Raw genomic sequence first — 12549 nt, 5'->3', positions numbered from 1 at the left:
TTAGCATGTTAGCACTTCAGTTTCCCTCATCCTCAAGTTTGTGGGTTTTTTTATGCCTTTCGGTAAGATGACTGAAATGACATTTGACATATTTTACATGTTCTTCATGAAATACAAGTAAATATCCCAGCCAATGCTATCAAACCTTTAGCTCGAGACAACAAAAGCTGACAAGGACATGAAACTTGGAATGAGTGTAACATAGAATTGATTATAGGTACCAGTCCACCTTTACAGCCTCAATACAGCCTCAAAACACAACAGTGTATTTTATAGCCACACCTTCAGCTTGTTAGTCACAAAGCTTGTCTTTAGACTTAGAAGTAAAATCATATTGTGTCATGTAATTTTAACTGAAGAAAAAACTAAACAAAACAAAAAAATCTCTTTTTCTTACTGTCTCTGTGTATGTGTGAATCTATATTTTGGGGCCTCTCTGTAGCATTACAAACAAGAATGTTGTGACACATTGTGATTTGGATTGTGGCAATATCATAATGTATCTATAATGCCTGACCAAAATGATTATTATTTTTTTTAATATTTAATGAAGTTTAGTTTGAATTAGTTAGTTAGTTGAATAAAGTTTATATCATAAATGTTACATTGGGCATTACACCCAATTCAGGTAATAACAAAACCTTTTTCCTTGGTCATCTGTAACATCTGTACCTTTTTTTCCAAACAGCTGCCTTTTTCAATGTCTTTTTCCTTTATTTTGCCAAGGGGATGGTCTCATAAATGTATGCATCAAATATGACACAGCATTTCAATTTAGATTAAATTTCATTTAGCCCTCTAACTGACCCTCAGACCTACTTTTTATAAAAGGGCAAAGCATTGCAACATTGCTTTCATTTCTCAAGGTGCCCCTTTCCAGCCAACGCATATTTTGAGTTCTGAAAAATACCTGATTAAAAAGAAGGTCAGTGGTGCTCAGGCTGAAACTGTTGTCATCTTGAATCTCAGACACCTTTAAACAAGAGCTGCGCTCATTCATCCAGCTTAGGTGTCCTTCAGAGCGATACTCTATGTGTGACCCTGTGTTGTGACCTTCATACAAGAATCAATGAAGAATCACATTACACTTAAACTGTGATGTAGAGGGGACACAATTACCTCAGAAACACACAATCAATGTGACTCTCATCACCACAGCTCAATAGAAATGGCCTGCAACTTACTAATCCTGGCTTGAAATAGGTGTGTTTAAATGTGTGTGTTTGAGGGGAGACTGTTCATTACAGTCGTTTGGATGAAAGAGTCGCATTCTGTCAATGGTTTGCAGGAGTTTAGCTACAGCTTTTAGCCATGCACGTGTTCTGTTCAAACACAGTATGACTGGTTTCTCTATAATGCAAAGAGATAATGCAAGCATAGCAATTGGATATATTTGGTGAGAGAAGGAATAAAAAGGGAGGATAAAAGAGCAGAAGAGGAAGAGCCCCTGCTGAGTGGAGAGGATGGAAATAGAAAAGAACAGACAAAGATTCAAAAAAACAGATAAGCCTGAGCCACAATAGAGGAGCAGAAGAAAATAGACAACAGAGGGATAACTCACGGAGGCAGGTGTTCTCCGTGAAGAACTCTGTGAACTTGTCACACTCGTCCTTGTTGTTGCCGCTGTTGCTGCAGTCGCAGTAGGGGGACACACTGATTTTGGGCGAGCGCAGGTAGTTGGGAGTCATCACCGTACCTGCAGCGGGTGAATGCAAACACAGTTTTGAATTTGTGCATTCAACTACTTTTGGTTAAGCAAGAAATGTGATCTCCAAAACGAAAAAGTTCACTGAAATGTTATCAAGAGCACCCCAGTGATTGTGAGGGTAAAAAAAAAAAAAAAAAAAGAGAAAATTAAACACCTAAAGAGTAGGTTGGTATCCTCCTTCTGTACAGTATGTCACAAGAACCGAGTTAAATCATTGCTGCATTTATTTCCTCTTCCCCCATGCAAAGGAGTGGTTTAGTGTGGTAGAGCTTCTCTTGGAAGCAGAATGCAGAGAAGCCGCAGTGAAGAATAGGCTCTCAGTGAAGGAAAGCAAATAGCTTCATACAGTGATTTCTTACTCCCCCGTGAATTGTTCCCTTATGCTGGCTGCGCTCCAAAACAGGCCTTCTTGTTTTGCAGTAGGCAGAATGAATTGGCGCTGTGAGGACAGTGTGTTTCTGTGTGGTCTGGTTTTTGCAACTACTGAGGACTGATTTTTGACAGGCTCACTGTTGTGGTGAGGACATAATGGCTTGTAAGTGATTGAGACTGAGATTACTACTGGGGTACGTGACAGGGAGCAAAACTTGTGTTTTCGTTTCATGGGGTTGTTCATCGTTTCAATCAGCCACTGTAGGCCATCAAGTTAACTGCTGAGTTGGACAGTCAGAAAGGTTGGAAATAAATCTCCATTTTAGACAAACCTCTTAAGAGAAAAAGAAGACAAATGATAAAATTATGAGTGAAAATATCCATTACTGGTTATAGTCCCATCTCTGGCTTCGACCTATTTTACTTGCAGAGCTCAACTTTCGGTTGGCCTGTCAATAACTCATCAGATCATCTGACTGCTCGTTTGTCATATGGTCAGACTCATTGTGCTGTTTCAGCATTTCCAAATCTCTGCATTTGCTTTCCTAAGTACAGTCCGTGTGTTGCCTTGGTGTGATTTGCACTCCAGCATATTGGCTCTCTTGGCAGCTGCTGAATTTCAATTATTCTAAGATGATAAACTGTTCTCAAACCTTTCTTTGAGACTGAGAAACTGACTGTTTTTGACTGTCCCAAACTGACTGACTGACTCACTAACTTGTCACTGTGTTGGAGGTTCTGGCTCAAAGAAGTTCAATTTGCAAGGTGTTTGCAGTTCTCAGTTTTGATAACTTAGCAGAATGTCTCTAGATTTAGAGACTTCTTTTGAAAGATGTGCATAAACTTGGTCCATGACTGGACTGCATAAGAATGCTGACTGGGACTGACTGCGTTAAAAGTTTACTGAGCTGCTTAATTTGACCGGATGTTCAGGATCTGCAGCTAAGCGGAGGGTCACTTTATTTTACTTTACTACAAGTCTCTGTTACAGGTTAGCAACTTTTTTTTTAAATAAGTTGGACACACTTTCCTATTCATTTGAATGAGAAGGTGTGTCCAAACTTTTGGCCTGTACTGTATGTATCATTGTATCATTGTATATATCAGAAGAGTCATCAGTAAATGCTAATTAATCTAAAAGAATACTATAAATAACTTAAACACCAGGAACAGTGAATTCAAATAATAAGCCTCTGCAGCACAGCAATAAAAGTTTCTGCGGCCTGAAACGCTGGGGGGCTTTTAATTTGAAACACTTTCAGAGAGTGTGAAGTTTGCGTTAACATAATTCAGTAACTTCAACACAGTAATTGGTAGCAAATGGCTGAATGTAACCTTCAAACAAAGGGAGTTGGAAACCTGTCTCTAATAAAGCACTGCTACTGTGTGTTCAGGAGTTCAAGTTAATAAAGACTACAGTATACTGTTGTGGATCCCAGATGGCGAATGTCTTTGTTCTTTCAACTTATGTGATGGGGGTTTTTTCAGAATACGCTGTGGTTATTAGATCTAGATTTGATCATAGGCGGTCCACACAGATACAAGGTCACTTCCATCAGATCTGTTCTTCCAGTACTCGACTAATTCAAGCACTGACCTAATGTAACTTAATTTGGTGCAATCTTAACAGAAATAAGCAAACAAAAAAATAACTCATAAGTCATACAAGAAAAGTAACAATAGGCTTTGACTTAATGCCAAAATAAGGCTGTCCAATAACGTTTGAGTGTCCATTTTAACTCACCAATCAGCCCAGAGTAAGCGAGGAGACAGTCAGCATAGTTCTCCTTCAGACAGCCCGACAGCGAGCGGGACTCAGGTTGGCAGTTGACAAAGAAGTCTGCCAGTCGTGACCTGCAATACACACACACACATAAAATCATTCTACAGCCCAATGGACTTTAGATGAGGAACTCAGATGGCCTGTGGGGCTAGAATATGTGGCAAAAATGGCCGATCCAAATGAGTGCATGCTGGAAGTCATTTCTTTCAATGTAATTAGTCCTCATACTGGCTGCCTTCAGCTGAGTAAGATGACCTGCTTATGCATGCTGCGGCTGTTCTCTATCCTGGAGTGTGGAAGCCACTCTCCACTAGGTCTGTTCTGTTTCATTTACTGTCCCCACAAACGTTTGTTTACACAGGAACAGTCGCATGTGAAATTGAAATTGGAGTTTGGATTCCCAAGAAATCCACCAGTTGGTGAGATTGCATGTACGCAAAGGGACACCTGTTAATGTCATCTCTACACCCTAATGTCTTTGTTACAATACATACATACATATATTGATCTATAGATCTATATATATATCTTATTTTGGCCTCTGTTACTTTTAAAGCCTCTAAATATTGTAAATATTTTCCAACACTGAACTCAAGTGGTTGGAAAATCAAAGCTTGTACACACACTACTTTAGCCATTATATTTAACATTATGTCTCACATTATGTGTTTGACAGTGAAACCAAAACTGAGTGCACTGGAAATGTCACTTGTAATTTTAAAATAAACAATAAAGTTCAACCAGACGTACAGATGTTGCCATGCTCATTCTACTAAGTTTGTCACATTGGCTTTTGGTTTGTTGTCAAACTAAATAAAATGTGTTTTGATGAAAACATTTAAAGGTATACTGTTAATTAATTACAACCCTCGATCTCAGATGCAAATAAGTCAGGTTCAGCTTGAATAAGAAAAAATCTAATAATAATAACAATAACAACAACAACAATAACAATAATAATAATAATAATAATAATAACAATTAATACAGAAATACAGGATTTCCCAGCTCATAAGCATGTTCCTTCAGTGTGCAACTTGTTTTTAAAAACACTTTTGTGTTTTGTCTCCCCAGGGAGAACAGATTTTTATGGTTGAGTGAATGAGACAGTTACAAGCTCATACCGGGAGACAGTTTCAGGCATGTATTGAAACACATGCACTCTCAATATGCACTGACAGTTTGATCTATCTAATCACAGCAATTTGGTGCAGAGCAGCGTGTAGTGAGAGTTGTCAGCAGCATCAAGTATACTGCACCTGACATATGGCGAGGGAACTTGTGAGAATGCATGGCTTTAATCTATCTGTGCTAGCTGACAAATGGACTGGGAGGAAGCAGCGCGGCAGTGAGACCTTTTGTTGAGCCCCAACCATATGTCTGACAGACAGAGAAAAAAAAAAAGAGATTGAAGATTGAAGGAAGGACAGAAACTTGTTGGGTGAATTTACTGTTGTCTTGCTGTCTGCTGTCAAGTGGACAGGAGGGGTCCAGGAGGAAGGATGGAGACCTGAGGCCATGAGACAAATGGAGCTCATTTATGATGCCTAATGCTTCCTTTTAATTCCAAAGAGCCACAAAACTGCTGGCTGTAGGCACAAAGAGACGATGGCACACACACACACACTCCTGTAAGGCTGATGTCAGATGTCCATCATGGAATTGCTCTTTTTTAACTATAAATGCAGGAGCTCTGCAGCTCTGTGCACTTTGTGTTTGTATGTATGTAGGTATGTGACTGGGTGTGTTTGTATCTGACTCCGGGCGTGAAGGCAGACAATTTTTTTCTGCTGGTGTTGGTAACTGTGGTGACTACACAATGTTAGAAGATTTCTGTGGGGTGTGTTTACATTTGTGTTTGTGGGCACAGTACATTTTAATGACGATGTGGACACAGTCGGGACTTCCTTGTTCCACAAAAGGTAAACAATGCAGTTTTAATGTTCCAATTGACTTTGCGGTTAAGATTCAGGCTTATACAAGGATAAAGTTCAGTCTCCAGGGGAATCTATGTCAGTCAAAGCAACATCATCATACATGACCAGAGCAATCCTTTGAGCTGGGATTGTGGACTTAAAGAAAGCTTTTGACTGCAGAAACAACTTGGTCTTCCATCTTGTGACCATACGAATAGCACAGTTAACACAAAGGAAGGTTGGTCAGTCCAGGACGCTGACATGCAAGGAACCATGCAGTGGCAAAAGAAAATGCAAGAACTTTGCATTTTTCTGACTGCTGAATGTGTTTTGATGCAGTGTTACAGTCGGAACTTTAACTTTAATACGCGGCGGTTCTGAGAATGTTGTGATTGATAGGTGTGTATCAGTCATGAACACCTTGCATCCTCATATCTTGTCAGATGTCTTCATTCCCCATTTCTATGTAGACTAATTCACTCTCTAATAAAGGTATAAAAAGACCTGACACCTTCATTTGCTTATCTGTCAGGGTCGTGGGGGGATGCTGGGGCGAGGTTTAACCCAGACGGGCCACTAGTCGGGCAGCATGGCGGCATAGTGGTTAGCGCGGTCACCCCACAACAAGAAGGTCGTTGGTTCGGTTCCCGGCAACTAGTGTGGCAATTTTTTTTAGGATGCACCCTGTGTCTTTACAGGCCACTTTAGCCCATTGCACTCCCCCACACTCAACCTTTGGCCTAAATTCTTATCTTATTTTCTAATATATATGCCGTTGTTGCAGCAGCATGGTGGCATAGTGGTTAGCGCTGTCGCCCAACAATGAGAAGGTCATGAGTTTGGTTCCCAGCTTGGGTCCTTTCTGTGTGGAGTTTGCATGTTCTCCCCATGTCTGCGTGGTTTTCCTCCGGGTGCTCCGGTTTCCTCCCACTATCCAAAGACATGCACGTATAGGTTAACAGGCGATTCTAAATTGACCGTAGGTGTGAATGGGAGCGCGAGTGGTTGTTTGTCTCTGTATGTCCTTGAGTATTGGCCCTGCGATGGACTGGACACCTGTCCAGGGTGTACCCCGCCCCTCGCCCGATGTGAGCTGGGATTGGCTCCAGCAGCCCCGTGACCCGGATACGGCTGAAGATGAGTGAGTGAGTGAGGTCACTTGTCTATCACGGGGCCGACATGTAGTGACAGAGATCCACAACTTTTGACGCTCACATTCAGCGGCAATTTAGAGAGACTAATTAGCCTAGATGTGCATGTCTTGGGATTTTCAGAGGAAACTAGAGTACCTGGAAGAAACCCAAACAGGCACAGGAAGGAGAACTCCACACAGAAAAGCCCAAAGCCTGGGAATATGACCCATAACTTTCTTGCTGTGGGGTAACAGTGCTAGCCATCATTCTGCTGCACTGCTTCACTCTGACATACTTATGAAACAGAATAAATACATTTTAGGGCCTTTTGTTCCCTACCTGCAGATGTAGTTGGTCTTGCAAGAAGCTTGCAGTTCAAGACAGTTGGGTTTCTGTTTTTCTTCGTATGAGCAGACGGGGACGATGGTCTGACGCCTGCGTTCAAAGCACGCTGTCTGGTCGCTCGGTGGACATGAGCAGAACAGCATACCGTAGCTGTGCTTTGGTGGAACCTGTTTGGCAAAAAATTCACATTCGTTAGAGAAGTGAAGTCATCTTTACTACCTTCATTTTTATCCCTTTTTATGGCTTCATCTTCGGGCTACTTGCTGCGCTTTCAGATACATTCCCACTGTGGATGTTTTACTGTAATGTTCACCAAGATTTATGATTCAACTGAAACCCAATATGCTTTTATTTACCTAGTCAGTAATTTACTAATAATAATTTACAGTCACTTGTTTTTCCTCTGCTTACAATAATCTACATTAGTAAATGTTTTGAGAGGGAGAGTGAGGTTTAAGTAGACAAAATATCCAAATATTGATTTTAAGACCTGCCATTATTCTTGAAAACAGAGCAGTAACAGGAACATAGTCATTTTTGTTCAAGCAACGGGCAGAATTTGATAGATAATTGTGTAAAAACAACTCAATTTTAGATTCAGTAATTTCTGAAGCTAATGCTGAATGACATCGTAGAGAGTAGTGCCACTGTAACAGCAGATAGTTAGGCTGCAACGGAGGAATATCATCATAGTTTTATCCCCAACACTACGAAGCCCAAAGCTAAAGGCTGCTCACACAAAGAAGACTGTGATGTGAAAAAAAGAAGCCAAATGGCACTCCATGTTCAGATTTACAACACCACAAGTTCTTTGTAGTTTTGCATTTATTCATATTGTTGTGTAGTTGAAGTGGTCCCACTAAAACTTTTCCCAAGAGAAATCATGGGAATCGGCTTTTAATTGCAATTTTTCGCATATTTTTTTACGATATGGCACTGACAGTAAAAACATCTCTTGTGTTTGATTACTGAATAAATGTCAACGCTCAATGCTGGAAAAAGAAGAGCCAGAGCAAAAAGGCCTGCGTGACTATTTATTATCATTCTGACAGCCAGCCCATCTGACTTATCCACAGAATCATTCTTACTTTTGAAGTAAGTCCTTCAGGAAGGACATTCAGCTTTTATCACATATCAGTTGATTGGAAAACCTCCAGTGGGTTGTTTTGTTTGTTTGGTTTTTTGATGATCTGGTATCAGATGTGCCTTGCCTTGTCAAAGAACTGCCGCAGGGCCTTGTGACACTTCCTTTTATTGCAGACCTCGGCGGTGGAGACGCGGCTGGTGCAGGGGCTGATATAGGATGAGCGGTACTTCTTACACGTGTCATTCAGGTTGCAGGCCTTGGCGGCATTCAGGCAGTTGTTCTCTCTGGCCACTGCTGGTTCACCTGAAGGAGAGGAGGAAGTAAGCAAAATAATACTTCTAACTTGCGTCACAAAGATGCAGTAGGTCAATCGATAATCCCTCAATATTCATCATGTTTGCACTGCAGCTCAATTTAAATGCAACAAATTGCAAACTGCCCACAGAGCAGACTTTCAGATTCCTCAATGTATTTTGAGACCATCGTGTTACTTTGTGTTGCTCTAGAAATTGACATATCATTCTGTATGAAATGTGCTGATGCTATGCGCTTAAGTAAAGATTAAATATAAATGAATACATAACTGCACAATTAACAAAAAGGCCACAACTTAAAATGTTTCAAATGGCATGATTAGGTGAAATCAATTAACACGAAAAGGAGAAAGAAGATGCAAAATAAAGGCATATGCTATGATTATTTTGAGATATCATTAAAGGTGTTGTCATGTTTGGAGTTTTGTAGTCAGGTTTTGAGTTTGGTCTGGTTTGTGTTTCACTGTCAGGGTTTAAGTTTTGTTATGTTTTGAGTTCTGTCTAGTGTGTTTGGTTTGCGTGGTCACTTCCTGTTTTACTTTGTGTTTATTTGTGTTCTGTCGTGTTCCCTGTTGGTTACTTCCAGTCGTTCCCTCCTGCGATTGCCTTCCCTGCCCTAATGTGGTTCACCTGTGTCTTTTCTCTTCACTGTATTTAAGTCCTGTTTTCTGGTTAGTCCTAGTCAGATCCTTGTCTCAGATCCTTGCCGCAAATGTATTACACCTCTGCCTCAGGGCTCCTTGTTGTCTTTGCCAGTGTTTAGATGTCTTGCTTCGCCTCACAGACCTTGCTTCTCTTTTAAATAAGATTTAGTGTTTTTCCCCTTTGCTGTTGAATAATCCTTGAGCTGAACCAACCATATCCAAGAATTTGGATTTGGGTCCTTTGCAGCTTACCCATTACCAGAAGCACTTGCATGAAAACTGGCAAAACCCAATGTAGCTGAAAGCTTTAGAAAAACCAATTAAGTAAACCTTGTTGATTCACTGAAATTTGTTCACAACTTCTTCACAACCAGTCAGACTGATACTAGTGTAAGATATAAGTCATACTTAATGGAGGGTTTGCCTTAGCTGAAAGTATACTGGCATAATTCAATGGCAAATCTGCAATAAATCTAATAAATTACAGCCTTTTGATAATTATGATGACTTGGGACTTTTAAGCCCTCTCAAGGTTCTGGAGCCTGAGCAGATAATTCACCCTTTGGCCACACTTTGCTAAAGATATCTATTTGCGCTGTGTGTTCATGTGGAGAAAAAACATCAAATTTTTTTTTTTTTTTTTTTACTCTTAAATAGCAATAAACAAATCAGGTATCAGTGGGAATCCACACACCACACAGAGAAGACAACACATGATCAAATCATCGCAAAACAAGAGAAACTCAACTCTGCAGGCTGTTGTGTTTCCACAACAGTGTTCAGAAATAAAGAGAAGTAGTGGAGAAAGGCAAACAGACGTCTTCTCAAAACAGGCTGGTGACCAGGGCAACATGCTCTACTGTCTGTATCTTTGGATGTGCAGGCTGATACAAATGTGTCTTTTTAAGTCAGTCTTACAATGTATCAGTGGAGCGTTGGTTAATACATGTATATATGTTAATGAGGATCACAGAACCCCATTTCTTGCTTGGCCTGCATCAAACAGTAGCCCTTGTCTACGTTGTCTTTGTGTGGTGACAGTTTGTGAGTGTAAACACTATAGTCACTACTGTAGTATCATGCTCATCTGTCAGGCTGGACTAATTGGCAGGATTCTCCTGCCCCCTTATTAATTAAGAATTTATTTTCTATTAAAATGGCGCAACCCCCCCCCCACCCCATCCCCCCCTCTAGTGTGGGCTGGACAGGAACCATGTTAAGTCACCAAACCAATCGGCTGATGAAGGATTGTGTTGTGCAGGGCAAACTATATTAATGAGATTCTGCACATCAAGGCGGGGAGGACGGAAAAGACGACTGGCGATTAAAATGGACACGAAAAATGAGGGGAGGGGTATGGGCTGATGGACTGATGGGCTGATGATGTATTAATTGTCGACAGACAGTTTTGTTTGTTCTACCAGAGAGGAAGGGGGTCCAAATGATGAATACTTTCCAAAACCTCCAGCAGGCCCGGAGAAAGGCCACTACTGGCTGACTCATAGCCTCCAAATGTCAGTTTGGAACACAACATCTCATGAGCATTCAAAATAAAACGGCCCTTATGCAAGTACGCTGTTATACTGCATTAAAAATGCGCAGTTAAAGCTGTTTTTTTGTCCTCTGGATGACAATTAAGTCAAAAATGACTCCTGTTTTATTCAAACTGGAGTTTTTGCTGTAAATGAAGATAGATTTTCTGTACCATTTAAATGATATTTTATGTCTGTTATATGAGAATGAAATAATATTGGGTTTGAGTAAACAGAGGTGGGCAAAGTGCACAGTCAATGTATAGATCCTCCCGGTCAAATGCTACAATAAAATTCAGGTTTTATTTTTACTGTACTGGAGAACTGAAATTACAGAATCAACTGACCCAAATCGCCGTATAATCACAAAAGAATCAAGTTTGGACAGTTAATGTCATTTCCTTTTGTTAAAAGCAGTGGTTGAGATTCGTCAAACTCCTAAAATAAAATAACTCCACTTCAAAATTTCAAAAACAAGATTAGAGATCTGGCCTCAGCTGAGGAGTCCTCTGGCTCACCTTTTTACAACGCAGTCACTATCAATCAAAGTTCAACCTGAGCGGATCAAAAAAAAAAAAACAACAGCTTTTTGCATTTTCAAATTAAAGCACTTTTCACACAGCTGACTTTGGTCTCTTTGGAGGAATGTAGATGTGTCAAAAGTACAATATTTGCATGTAATACAGCACTCAAGTCAATTCCGCTAATAAATGTCTGAATGTAACATGATCATTCTTTTAGTTTTGACTTAGGTTATCACTGCATGCAGTTGCAGGGAAGGGGAAATTATTACAGACATGGGAGCATCGCTCTGGAATGGTTAGTTATTGATGCACCTCCATATTCATTGACAGATTTTGTTCCCCACCTCATTCATACTACATTTAAGTATAATTTGTCTCAAAGCTCTGCTGTAGCCTGTCATTTTGGCATGAGAGATTTACAAGAAATTGCTGAGGCTAAAAAGTTAATCCCCTTAAATCAGCATAATAACAACATTTCAACACCAGTCTTTTGTAATGACAGCTGCATTGTAGTGTTGATGAGGTTTTAGAGGGGGATAGTTTGTTTCAGTACACATGATAGTCTGCAGAAACACACTCACACAGGTGCACAAGGGCAGCAAATACTACAGCTTCATTATTCAAATGTATTTTATGGCAGAGGGAAATCATTTGATGAGAATTTTCGGGAAAATATTTAAATAATGAGAAGAAATGAAAGGCGTGGACAGAAATGTTCCTTCAAACAGCTATTTATTTCATACAGCACTTTAACCAAAACAGCCGTTTTCAAGTGTCTCCCACAAATAATGAGCGACATGTTGAATAGATAACTGAATCAAACAAACAGAGGATATCAACCAATTGAAAAGCTTCACTTTCCTTCCATCATCCACGCTGTATCTGTCGCCTCTCCCTAGATCAGTGCACTTCATACACTTGAAGTTTACACTTTTGTTCTTTCAGCTGCTTCAAACTGAGAGATCCCTCTCCATGAACCCTACAGTTTCTCCCCTTGGCAGACCAGCGATGAGTTTGACTCTTTTTGGTGTCAATTGCCTTATTTGAAAGGATTTGATCAATAATGGATGGGGGAGAAGAGCCATTGGGTTAGGCTGTGTGGGGGGCATCACCCTCAATTTTTCATCCAGATTGAGATTGATATGGGCACAGTTCCATCCTCTTTCAGTCTTAGTTATCACCAAAACATAT

General features: G+C 40.3%; 1 protein-coding gene across 2 annotated transcripts in view; it reads right to left on the bottom strand.

Annotated features, from left to right (window-relative positions):
* Positions 1-12549, bottom strand: part of LOC115055219 (GDNF family receptor alpha-1-like) — a 96330-nt gene that overhangs the window by 18645 nt on the left and 65136 nt on the right. For both annotated transcript variants that reach the window (XM_029520833.1, XM_029520834.1), the window contains 4 exons: positions 8469-8647; positions 7252-7424; positions 3825-3934; positions 1562-1696 (listed from right to left, as the gene is read on the bottom strand). In XM_029520833.1, the coding sequence (XP_029376693.1) occupies positions 1562-1696; positions 3825-3934; positions 7252-7424; positions 8469-8647 (597 nt within the window). The remainder of the gene's footprint in view (positions 1-1561; positions 1697-3824; positions 3935-7251; positions 7425-8468; positions 8648-12549) is intronic.

This window comes from Echeneis naucrates, chromosome 15 (genome assembly GCF_900963305.1).
Source record: "Echeneis naucrates chromosome 15, fEcheNa1.1, whole genome shotgun sequence".
NCBI classification, from domain to species: domain Eukaryota; kingdom Metazoa; phylum Chordata; class Actinopteri; order Carangiformes; family Echeneidae; genus Echeneis; species Echeneis naucrates.
This window is presented reverse-complemented; position numbering and strand designations above follow the sequence as displayed.